This window comes from Mastigoproctus giganteus, chromosome 1, assembly GCF_048544385.1.
Source record: "Mastigoproctus giganteus isolate SK-2022 chromosome 1, ASM4854438v1, whole genome shotgun sequence".
Classification (NCBI taxonomy): domain Eukaryota; kingdom Metazoa; phylum Arthropoda; class Arachnida; order Uropygi; family Thelyphonidae; genus Mastigoproctus; species Mastigoproctus giganteus.
The window spans coordinates 256,785,013-256,798,045 of NC_143575.1; the positions used below are offsets into that span (position 1 = coordinate 256,785,013).

At 34.5% G+C, this 13,033-nt stretch overlaps 1 protein-coding gene across 2 annotated transcripts in view; it reads left to right on the forward strand.

Annotated features, from left to right (window-relative positions):
- The window catches only part of Dp (transcription factor Dp), a 185,624-nt gene that overhangs the window by 30,993 nt on the left and 141,598 nt on the right, over positions 1 to 13,033 (forward strand). For both annotated transcript variants that reach the window (XR_016547671.1, XM_090385809.1), the window contains exon 2: positions 5,872 to 5,941. Coding sequence is in view for 1 of the 2 variants with exons in the window: in XM_090385809.1 (XP_090241935.1) it covers positions 5,899 to 5,941 (43 nt within the window). In the remaining variant the exon portion in view is untranslated. The remainder of the gene's footprint in view (positions 1 to 5,871; positions 5,942 to 13,033) is intronic.

Genomic DNA, 13,033 nt, shown 5'->3' on the forward strand with positions numbered 1-13,033 from the left:
CGATGAAAATAGAAGAAGCGCTCATACAAATCAATCATTTAAAAATGTTTTTCGCCGCTGAAGAAGATACTGAAGGACTTCTGATGGTTTCTTCACTCCAAACAAACGTCGAAAACAAAATTATCAGCCGGAAGAAGGTGCAAAAGAAAATAAGTGATTACTGTATGTATTTTTCTTAAGATAAAGTCATAATATGCATAGCACAATTGTATGTATATTATTTACAAAAATATTGTGCAAAATCTGTATATAATTTAATTTAATTTTATATTAAATGTTTTAACGATTTTTCTTTCTTTTTTTTTTTTTCTCCCTCAGACTTCTTGTTAGCGGACACTTCTCTCTAACAGACAAATTTTCGTACCCCATGGCTGTCCGTTAAAGGGAAGTTTCACTGTATCATTTTGCCTAGAAATCGGAGTGTCACCAAAGATAAACATAGGAGCAGAAAAATCCTTTTTGCGAGATGTAAGACAAGACTGCGTTTTAGAACGATTGAAATCAACTAAGTTGTCTTTGCCCCACTGGAGAATTACTTGGAGATTGGCATTTAAGGAATTGGTAGCAGATTTTCGAGAAGTTGAAGCTGATTGAGCAGGACAAGGTTTCTTAAAATGGAAAGTGGAACGCAATGTGCTGTCATCGGCAAAACTATGGATAGGATTTCCAGTCAATGGAAGAAGGTTATTAATATAAAAGAGGAAAAGTGGGGGAAAGAACTGAACCTTGGGGGACACTGGCATTAGTGGAGAAATTAAAGACAGAGCCATCTACCATTACCCACAGTGAGCAATCAGAGAGAAAATTGGATAACCAATTACAAAAAACAGTTGGCAAACCATAAGATGGAAGCTTGTTTAGAAGACCTTTATGCCAAACACGATCGAAAGCCTTTGAGATGTCAAGAGCAACTGCTTGTGTTTCACCGAACTTTTCCATTGAATTAGTCCATAAATGGGTAACATAAGCCAGAATATCACCAGTGGATCGATACTGACGGAATCCATACTGGCTGTGACGGTCTAAATACAGTATATCAGAAAATAAATAGTGTGATTGTCATAAATTTTGTATAAAGTTATTACTTATTTGGTTGAAAGACCTTTTGTTGTATAACTGGAGATTTTTTTTTAAACTTTCTTGCAAATCCCCGTTATAGGATCCATATTACTTCCTTCCAAGATATTAAGGGATCCTTCATTATTTCAATGGGCATTTCAGAATCATCACATTATCCACTACCCCCCCCCCCCCCCCTTTTTTTTTTTCCTTAATGCAACCTTTCTTCAACCTCATACAAGTATTCTTCCTAGGCAGATGATGCGAAGTTTGTAACTTTTGGTTCTTCTCTTGTGGCTGAACACTTAATTTTCCTTGACACACTTGAGAGTTTGCCTATCTTAAATCCTTTTCTCTTGGTTAAATCTTCTAAACCTAAGCCTAAAAATCTCCATTATTTTCCCAAGAAGAGAAGTTAAGGTTAAAAATCAGTTCAGTTTCAATTTTTGCCCCAGCATTTTATGGTTTTCAAGAAATGCAGAAAATTTACTTTTGTTTATGAGTGCAACTGTGTGGCGAGTAAATTAATCAAAGCAATTTGTTGTCTAAAACAAGTTAACACATTTCATTTTCTCACAATCAGAGCTCAACAAAAACAGTTGCTGTGGTGACTAAGAAATTCAGCTGTGAGGTACAACTGTTACTTTGTTTTATGATCACTGTGGTTTGTATTTTGGAAGGATTGGCACAACTTTTTACAAAAGTATAGTACAACGGACTCTTAATGCAGATGCTAAACTATTGACAGCATTATGTTATGAAATGGATCTTATTTGAATAATAGCCCATATATGACTTTCATTAAGACTCTAAGTGATCCCAGACACTCAGAAAATTTCTTTTTAAATTTAACCCAGTAAATTAAATCTAAAAATTAAAGTATTTATTACAGTAATACCAGTGATAATTGTAGTTTACTTTCGTTATTGGTTTGACTTTGTATTAGTACCATTGACGGTTTTGTTATTGAAGAAGTCGATCAGTGATTTTTAGGCTTATTAAGACCTATTCTTGCATATAATTACCAAGTATTACAAAACAAGAATTTAAAATTAGTGTCATCAGTCCTGTCTAGTTACTGAATTACTGGTTTCATGTTTGATTAGAACATCTCCTTACAGTTAATGCTTGCTTCAAATGTTTACTTGTTTTTAGTGAACCAATTTATAGAAGCACTCACATTTTTCGAGTTATTCTCTCATTCACTGAGGTGAACATAATTCCTAAACACAGGCATTAAAAAACATCTGAAGTGCACACCTAAAGCACATTAGAGGGAGTTTTATTTAAAAAAAATTGTTTTCAGTATAAAAATGGAATTTTTGCAGTTGTGCTCAATAGTTTGAAAATAAAGGTGCTACCAAAGTGAACAATTTTGAATTATTTCTTGCCAATTTAAGGTTATAAATTGGGGTTGCTTTTTTGAGTACACATTGTGGATAAGTATTGGCTTGCCAGCTGGAGGGTTAATCTGTACACATGCAATAGTTTAATTTGTTGTTAATAATTGCTGTTTTAAAAATATTAGAATCCATAGGTTTTCAAACTGGGGTCTGCAGCTTAATTTGGCTTATTAAGTTTAGTAGTGGCACATGATGCAAGGAAACAAAAAACCTAATCTTTCCATCCTTTATAATAATTTGTCTAATTCTTTCTTAAATTTTTTCAAATATCTACTTCCATAAGACCAGAGGGAAATTTTTCCCAATAATCAATCACTCTCTGGCTGAAAAACAAATCTTCACATATCTATCCTAAAACCATCCTTCTCAATTTAAATTGATATCCCCTTATGTGCATCATCCAAGTAAGAGTAAAGTTGCCATCAGTATTTAGTTTACTCAGTCCATTTAAAACTTAAATACCTCAATCAGATCTCTTTGCAGGTGCCTAGTTGGCAAACATTTCAGTTTGCAGAACTGAAGTCTTAATTGGTAAGAGTGCTTTGTGTCCCTGACTAATCTTGTTGCTCTTTCTGCACATATTCCAACAGATTCATATCTTCCCTAAAATTAGGCTTATAGACCTGTATGCAGTACTCAAGATGTGGTCTAATCATTGCCTTATATGATAGGATAATTACCTCCTTATTCCTCCTGGCAAAACTCCATTATATATCATTGCTAGAACCAAGCTGTCCAAGCAGCTCGTCTGCACTGTTCATAGAACTTCTTGTCAAACTGTACAGTTAATTCTAGGTCTCTTTCATTCTCCATCACCTCGAGTGTGGTATCACCCAATTGTTATGTTATTCTGAGATTACTGCTGCGCATATGTAGTAACTTTCATTTTTCAATATTAAATTTCAATTGCCACTTCTCAGTCTACCTAATTTTTCTAGGTCTTGTTGCAGTAGTATGTCTTGATTCGTCATTAACCACCCTCTCAACTTTTGTATCATTTGCAAACTTGGAAAAATAAGCTTGATATGCTTTCATCAGTATCACTTATAAATATTGAAAACAGCAAGGAGCCCAGTACTGAATCCTGAGGGACTCCACTAACAGCATTAGTCCAAGAAGAGTAGTGCCCATTTATATCCCCCCCCAATCTGTCTTCTGTCACTCAACCATTCCTTTATCCATGGTAGCAGCTCATCCCTAATGCCATACTGCCCCAATTTGTAAAGTAGTTTTTCATGTGGAACAATATCAAAAACTTCTGAAATCTAAGTATATGATATCAGAATTATATTTTGCATCCAGTTCATTTGTTATGTTATAATACCTAATCAGATTGGTGAGACAGGATCTCTCTCTCTCTCTCTCTCTGTAATAAATCCAAGCTGTGATTTCTGTATAATGCATTCCTGTGAGCAATGCCCTTGCTAGGATTTTGTATTTGACATGGCCATCTTTGCTTAGGATCAGTAAGTTTCTTCTGAAAATATTCACATCTTCAAAGACTGTTCTTGCACACACCCAATGCTAGATTAAGATCTGGCCCCACTCAGTGACAAAGCTCATACCAAACCCTGAACTAATGTTAAAGTTCAGCAGATATTGTGGAAAAACAACCTTTCTGAAGGAAATCCCCCTTTCCCACTTCCATAGTTTGAACTAAACTTTCTACATATCTTAACTGTCAGGTGATACATTATTATTAGCCATATGTTGCAAGGAAGCCTGAGACTTTTACTGCACCAGCCAAAAAAAAATTCTGAGTTACCCTGAGAGAGAGAGAGTGAGAGTGAGTGAGTGTGTGTGTCAGAAGTAGAAGGGAATCACCAAGAAAGAGAAGAATGACTATATGCAGCTCAGAACCCTGGGTGTGCCAAGCCCATATTCACCAGATGTGAGCCCCTGAGGTAAATGTATGGATTTCCAGGAAATACTTCCCTGCTTGTGGATGATCCCCTTTAGAGACCCCATTTTGTTGCTAGTTTCCTTTTGGTCTGTAGTCCAATTTACTTGTTTACCAAACTTTTTTTTTTTTTTTTTTTGATAGCTAGATATTATTGAAGCTTCCACTGTTTTAATTGTTTTATTGAACAGAAACTGTTCAACTTGTTTTTCTTAATTTTGTTAATATTTCACCAATAAAACAAAAGAAATATTGTAGTGTTTGAATGTTATTGCTTAACACTTTTTTGCTGCCAACTTTTCCAACAAACTTTTTAACCTGGGAATGCAAATCACAGGTTTGAGTTAAGCTGGATTGAAAAGGGCAAAGATGTTTTTGGGCTTTCTTCTCACTGTGACTTAATTAATCAGCCTCTTGTGAAGTTTGCTTGACAAAAATATCTGGTTTTTCCTCTGTAAAATTGAAGGATTTAAAGTGATTAAAACTGGGTTAAATGGATTGAAACTGTGAATCCTCATATTTGCACGAGGAAGCAGTTAGCATGTTAATAAGTAGATTTTCAGAAATGCAACTACATGCATTTCTAAAAATTCTCTCTCTCTGTGTACATATTAAGTGCCATTAAAAACACTTAATTCTAATGAGAAATTTGAAATGTAATAGTAACGGTCTGTATTAGTCCTTATTTTTATTATGCATAATACACTATGCAAAAAAAGAACAAAATAAAAAGAAAAAAAAAATGCTATTTCAAGGCAAATTCTAATACCAGATATCCATAAGGGCCTGCAGACTTTGACTTAACTTAAAAAAAGTTGTATAATGAGCAATTCCCAGGGAACCCAGTGTTTTTGACATTAACTACCTTTTGCTAGTATGAATAGGCATCCATTCATACTTGGTGTCAAGATTTGAGTGATTTTCCTAATTGAATGATTAATAATCAAAATAGTCAATTATATGCAAACTGAATCAATTGTGAAGTCAACAAGGAACTTAATTAGTTGATTATGAAATTGTTGATTTTGGAATTAGCTAATTTGCATATAATGTTATGAAATTTTTGATTATGCCCATCACTAGTCTTGACCAGCAAATTTCACAGATCTAAAGCATCAATCAAGTTTTCTCAGTGTGTTACTCTTTAAACATATGACTGGGATGTTCCTTGGCTTTTAAATAGCCAGAAAATTTTTTGATAGTGTCTAATGTGTTATGCAATGTAAAGCTAGTTTCACATGGTAAATTTTGTTTTATGTTTGAAGTTAATGATATTATTTTAACGACTGTGTTTTGATGACTTGGCACTTGTGTAGTCATGAAGTAACTAATTGAAATTAATTTAAGTTGCTAATTACAGCCAAAAAGTATCCCATTAACTGAGGATGTTCTCTTCTTTTCATAATACTCCAAGATTATAGTTCTGTAAAACAATGCCACATTTATTTAAGTAATGCAAATCAGCTTCTGTTTTTTTACTAAAGATTTTCTTCTGTTTTTTTTTTAAAGGCCTGTTTTATTGATTCTAATGGAGAAATGACTACTTACAAAATCCAGGAATCAAATATTTCTGTAAAAAGTAAGTTTTTTTTTTTTTTTTTTAGTTTGTATGTAAAATGTTCTGAAATATATTTGGCTTGATTGTATTAATGATATATAAATACTCTAAAATTACCCACCTTAACTGATGACTATATAGCAACATTAATCAGTTTTAGAAAGCATATTTACTTGTGTGCATGTGAGGGCAAATGGGACGTTTTAAGTGTGATTTTTCAGAGATAATAACATTTGGAAGGTTGCAGCTCGGGGTTCACACAATAGGCCACTTCATACGTGTATAATGTGTGCATTATACCCGTAGGTGGCCTAAAAGATGCATACATGTACCATATGTACATTATACCATTTTATATTGGTAAAAGGCTGTTTGATAATTGTATTTGCAAATTCTCTTTCATTATCTGAGTGAAGTACAATAGTAGGAATATAGTGAATATGTTACTTAGACAACCTCGTGGGGATATGAGATATTGCCCTATGCCCTTGTTTAAAAATTGGAAAAGTGAATGAACAATAAATCTAAAATTGTCATGCTTATCATTTTTGAGTTATTACAATCTTTCTGGGATAGGGAATATATCCTCTCCCAGTGCTCTTGCTTAAAATTGGACAGAGGTTTTTGATATTTGCAAATTACATTTTCAATTATCCCTTTTCTGTTTTTTAAACAAGGCCATGGAGGAAATATCTCCTAGCCCCACAAGGTTGTCTGTGTAACATATTCACTATAATGTATTCGGAACAACTGATATACAGTACTTAAATCATATAATGGAAGAGAATATAATATACCACAGTACCGGGCTGTCAATAATGTTCCCAGACTGGTGCTGTTGCAGTCATGTTCAATGAGTTTGAAAATAAACAGATAGTGGTACAGAGATTGTCCAGTATTCTGACATTTTGGAAATAACCAGTTTTGTTAGTAGGTTAATGTTCAGAATATCAAATTTTTGCAAAATTTGATATTCTGAATGAATATCAAATTTTGCTTTAAACTGGGAAAATCTGCAGCAGAAATGTATGAAATGTTAAAAACTTTATGGTGATGAAACATTAAGTTGCACCAGTATTGCAAGTGGCTCAAAGACAGACATGAGGATGTTCACGACAACTCAAGAAATGGGTGCCCATTAATTCCTTGAAATGAGGAGAGAATTTCAAATGTTTGGGAATTTGTGGCAAGAGATCATCGTTTGACCCTCAGAAAAGTGACTGAGTTTGACATGAATAAGAAGATGATCTGTCAAATTCTGTATGAAGATTTAGGAAAAAGGAAGGTTGTGTAAAATTTGTGCCACACAGCCTCACAGATGGGCAGAAGTAATGAAAAGTGTTATGGGAAAACTTCATCCAGACTTGTCAAAACAGTCCTAATTTCCTCGACTGTATTGTCACTGGAGATAAGTGTTGGATGTTTCAGTACTACCACCCAGAGACAAAGTGTCAGAGCATGCACTGGACTTCAAAATCACCAAGGCCCAAAAAGTTTTGTTTATAGATGTTCAGGAACAAGACATATGGTCATGTTTTTTGACAAACAGGGTGCGATTCACAAGGAATTTTTACCTGAAGGGGAGAGAGTTGATGCTATATTATACCTACAGGTGCTTCAAAGACTATTGAAACACATTTCCTGGGTGAGGCTGCAATTTCAAGAGAAAGGCATCTGGTTCCTATTGTATGACAATGCCTCTGCCCATTCTGCACTTTTTGTGAAGACGTTTCTCACAAAACATCACATTATACGGATATTCACCATACTCTCCCAATCTAGCACCAGCAGACTTCCTCTTTTTCAAGGTGAAAACTGCCTTTGAAGGAGAGAGTTCAGGATGTTGAGACAAAGAAAAGAGTAATAACTGAACTGAACATCTCTTTGGATGCCTTTGCTAACTCTTTTCAGAAACTTTTTGAATGGTGTAATAAGTGCATTCAATCAGGTGGTGATTCAAAGTCTGATTCAATCAGACTTTCAATAAAAATAAAACCATTTTTGAACTCCATTTTTTTTTTGCACTGGTCCAGGAACACCTTGTCTGTAATCCTTTAGGTTGTACAGAATTTTCCTATGAGTTTAGTTGGAGTTTGTTGCTGTGCACAAGACTAACATGACTGATTCCAATGTGATGTTTTTGATTCTAAAAAATAATATACAGTGAAACTTCTCCTAATGGACACCTCTCTACAACGGACATTTTCAAATTTCCCAACTCACCTCCATTGGTTTTAACGTGTTTGCAGCTTCTGTCTAGCGGACATTCTCTGTAAAGGACGTGGACAGGCAATCTGCACTGTTTCGTTTAGATTAGCACTTAATTTGATCTCTCCATAACGGACAGCGGGCGAGCTCACGGCTCTTTTTCTAGGAATGTTTCTTCCACGTATTGCCTCAATCGTGTGTTTATTTTCTATTTCCGATTCTTTGAATTTTATCAAGGTTTACGTCGGGGTTGTAAACCCTTTCAAGAATTTTTAAGGCACATGTAAAACTTCTGATGAATTCGGTGTGTGCAGGGGAATGAATTTGGTCGGCCTTTCGTCTTTTCAGTTTCAGTTTTGTTCAGTGTCGTGTGAAGTGCACAATGTCTTCTCGTAAACATTTAATTTTAAAAGGTAAAGTCGAACTCATTAATGCGTATGATCGGCAAAAAAATAGTGTTCGCAATCTCGCTGCAAAATTCAAAATCCGGAAGACGCAGGTAAGCAACATCCTAAAGAAAAAAAATGAACTGCTCAAACAATTTTGGCAACACGGAAATGATCACGTTCAAAAATCATTCCCGAAAACTGTTGGACTTCAAATTGACAATGTTATGTATGAGTGATTTTGTCGCGCACGTGCTAAAAAAATTCCCATTAATGGGCCTATTATTAGGGAAAAGGCTTTGGAGGTTGTGAAATCTATGGGAGTAAATGAGTTCAAAGTTTCTGTGGGATGGCTAGACAAGTTCAAAACTCGGCATAAAATTTCTTGGAAAACTGTAAGTGGTGAAGGTGGATCTGTTGATACAGATCCACCTTCACCACTTGGGGTTGTGACAGAGTGGACTGTCAAATTGGAAGATTTATGTCGTGATTTTGAAGCTAAGGATATTTACAACTGTGACGAAACAGGGTTGTTTTTTAAAGCTCTTCCTGAAAAAACAATGAGTCTAAAAAACGAAAAGTGCCAGGTCGGAAAAATTTCTAAGGAACGCTTGACTGTACTATTGTGTACAAATATGCTGGGAGACTTTGAACAACCTCTTGTTATAGGAAAACCACAAAATCCTCGTTGTTTCAAGGGCACAAAGTTGAATCTTTTGAATGTTGACTGGAAGTCTAATAAAAAAGCGTGGATGACACGAGATATCATGAGCGAATGGATAAGTCACTTTAACCAAAACATGATTCGTCAAAACAGAAAAATTATTCTTTTCATGGATAATGCTGCATCTCACCCGCACATTGAATTGTCCAACATTCAAATCGTTTTTCTGCCACCAAACACATCTGCAGAGTGTCAGCCCTTGGATCAAGGGATAATAAAAAATTTTAAACTTCACTACAGAAAACGTGTTTTAAGACATCTCATTGCAAACATGAACGATGTAACATGTAATGAGTGACCTTGCAAAGAAAATCAGCATCCTAGATGCGATTCAATGGATTTCCTCTTCAGTAAACGCAATTAGAAAACAAACTGTCGTGAACTGTTTTGTAAAGTCTGGCTTCTCAAACGCAAAAATTGAAGTTGTGAACAGCAATGTGGAGCAACAAGAAGAACAAGAACTTCAACATCTATTGATAATGTACGATATTTCAGCTACAAGTGACCCTGGCTACAAAGATATAGACTCGAACCTCACTACAGAAGATGGTGCTCTAGATATCAACGACATTATCATCGATATTTTTCAAGAAGTTCCTCATGAGGATGAAGAAATGGAAAGAGGTCATTCTGTCGAAGAACATACGACGAACCACCGATGAAAATAGAAGAAGTGCTCATACAAATCAATCATTTAAAAATGTTTTTCGCCGCTGAAGAAGATACTGAAGGACTTCTGATGGTTTCTTCACTCCAAACAAATGTTGAAAACAAAATTATCAGCCGGAAGAAGGTGCAGAAGAAAATAAGTGATTACTGTATGTATTTTTCTTAAGATAAAGTCATAATATGCATAGCACAATTGTATGTATATTATTTACAAAAATATTGTGCAAAATCTGTATATAATTAATTTAATTTTACATTAAACGTTTAACGATTTTTCTTTCTTTCTTTTTTTTTTTTCCCCTCAGACTTCTTGTTAGCGGACAGATTTTCTTTCCCCATGGCTGTCCGTTAAAGGGAAGTTTCACTGTATATAAATTATATACACATTCATTTTGTAGTATTTATATAAAATATGCATGCAAAGGGCGTTTGATATATGCAGGAAAGTAAGCTAATACAGCATCAGCAAAAATAAAAAATCAATAAAATAAATTTCACCCACTTCATTTGCCCCTTCTAATAATTTTTTCTGGTCCTTTAAATTTATTTGAACAGCAAACTTCCACAACACTAGGTGAAAACCTATTCCAAATGTATGGAATGCCAAATTTCCATACATATGTTTAGAAATTATGCTTCTTAAATTTATGTTCCATTTGTATGAATCATCTAGGAAAGAGTATGCCATCAGCTATTTTTAAATTAACCCTTTTAACATCTCAATCACCTTTTCTCCATACAGACACTTAGTTTCTGGGTGCTGCAATTTACAGAAACCCAGTCCTTGGTAAGAAGACGTTTTTGTCTCGCCAACTAATCTTGCAATTTCTACACCATTTTCAGCAGATCTGTTTCTCTTAAACTGATGATTCCAAAAGACTGTGCAGTATTCAAGATGTGGTCTGACCATTGCATTATACAATGTGATGATTGTCAATTTGTTTCATCTGCAAAATTTCCAGTATATTGCTGAAAGAATTGCCTGAACTGTCCTAGCAGCCTAGTTGCACTGTTCAGAGAACTTCATGTCAGACTGTACAATTACCCCTAAGTCTCTTTCATCATCAACTTCTCTGAGTTTGGTGATACTTAAATGGTATTAGGTATTCTGGAATTATTTCTGCTCAAATACTGTACGTTGCACTTATCAATGATTAAGTTTAACGCGTTAATTGATGTTTTTTTGTACATTTGCCTGATTTATCTAGATCTTATTGAAGTAGTGTCCTGTATCATCATCAAACTTGTATATTAAACTTGAATATTTACATCACTATCATTAATAAATATTAAAAACAGTAAGGGGGCTAACACCAAACTCCGTGGATCTCACCCATAACATTTACACTTTGATTTTAAAAATCTTCTAATTCAATGTAGTGTAGTGCATAATACATAATAACTACATATTATGGAATTTCACATGTTCAGTGAAATTGGTGCATTCAATCTGCATTCAAACATTTCACATGTTTTTTAAGCTTGTCAAACCAACCAAGCTTAAAAAAACAAACTATGAGAATAGGTACATTTCAGCTATGCATGCATATGATTACTGTCATTTTAAAAATCAGCTTCTTTAGTCTTTCACAAGTCATTCATATATTTTTATGTTTCTCCTTTGTTGAAAGTTTTGGATGGGTGGAAATTAATTAAAAGTTTAATATAAAAATAATTGCCCAAACATGCTTACAATAAATTTTGCTAAAAATTTAGAATTTAGGAATGGTTATGGAATTAACCCTGGATTGCAGTAATAAAGCCATCTATTTTGGTAGCTTCCTCTTTTGAGATCATCCTCTTGTAGTTTAGGATACAAAAATTTAGAAATGCAGGCTTACATGGTAAGCTTGTATTTCTAACCTGGTTGCAATCTCTAACCAGGCTTGCATAATAAGCTTGCAACCCTCTTGGCATCCAAAGGAAAAATGTCACTTTGTTTTTCTTTTTTTTTTTGGATGCATGCCAGGAGAGTTGGACCCAATGCAGCTACAGACCCAGGAACGAAAGAGAAGGGAATTTTTTTGGTTATCAGCCTAGCACATAATAATAATATAGCCATTTAATTTAATTTTTGCATTTCATTTCCAGCTAAAATATAAACTGGAACTCAGTTTCCAGTAGATGTTCAGATAGCATATTTAATAATGAAATGATACAAATTGTAAATTTGTCTTGCATAAATAAAAATACAAAAAGAAAACTACTTGTGCAATTTGACCAACTATAGTAATAATGATATGAAACTGACTTTATAGAAGACAGTAGTGCCAATCAAAATCCAAAATGTTGCAAGTCAAAGTGATGCAAAGAGAATTCTGAACATCAAGCTCTTTCCCATACTATATATAAATTATAAGCATAAACTGTTGTAAACATGATTTATACTTCAAAAACAGTTGTGGTAGGTTATAGAATTACAGAATCTTAATTGTGTAATTGGCACATAGAATGTCTCAGTGTGCAAATTTCATATTGTTATTAAGAATGCCAGCTTTGAGTGTAGTTGGTTTTTTGTTTCTGTTTGGATATAGAATCTGATAATGTATGCCCCAACAAATTCCTCTCCATTTATTTTATTAATAGCTATTAATATAGTATATTAATGTAATGTTAATTTATTAGTAAACTTCCAACTGCAATTGCTGGCAACACTGATCTTTTGTATTGTATATAGTAAGAAGATCAAGGTGTAATTACCAAAAGTGTTTTCCCTGTATTTAGTTAAATTCCTTTTCCATAACTTTGAAAGTGTATTATTGTATATACCAGGTGCCGCTCAAAAGTTCCCGAAATGTATTTATAAAATAAATTACTCACTCTGGGTCTTATTTGCCACCGTCACTTTCGAAATAGTCCCTTGAGAGAGTAAACACCAATCTCAGCGCTTCTCTCGCGATTTGAATGCATTCTGAAAGTCCTTCGTCATAGTGTTCAGCATCACCTGCAATTCAGTTTGGATATCCTCTGTGCTGTCAAAACTTCGACTCTTCAGCTTGGTTTTCATTCTTGGGAAGAGGAAGTTGCAGGGGGCTAAGTCTGGAGAATAAGGGGGACGGAGGACGATTTTCATGTTGTTGGATGCTAAAAACTGCGCCACCGCGAGAGATGTGTGGGATTGTGCAT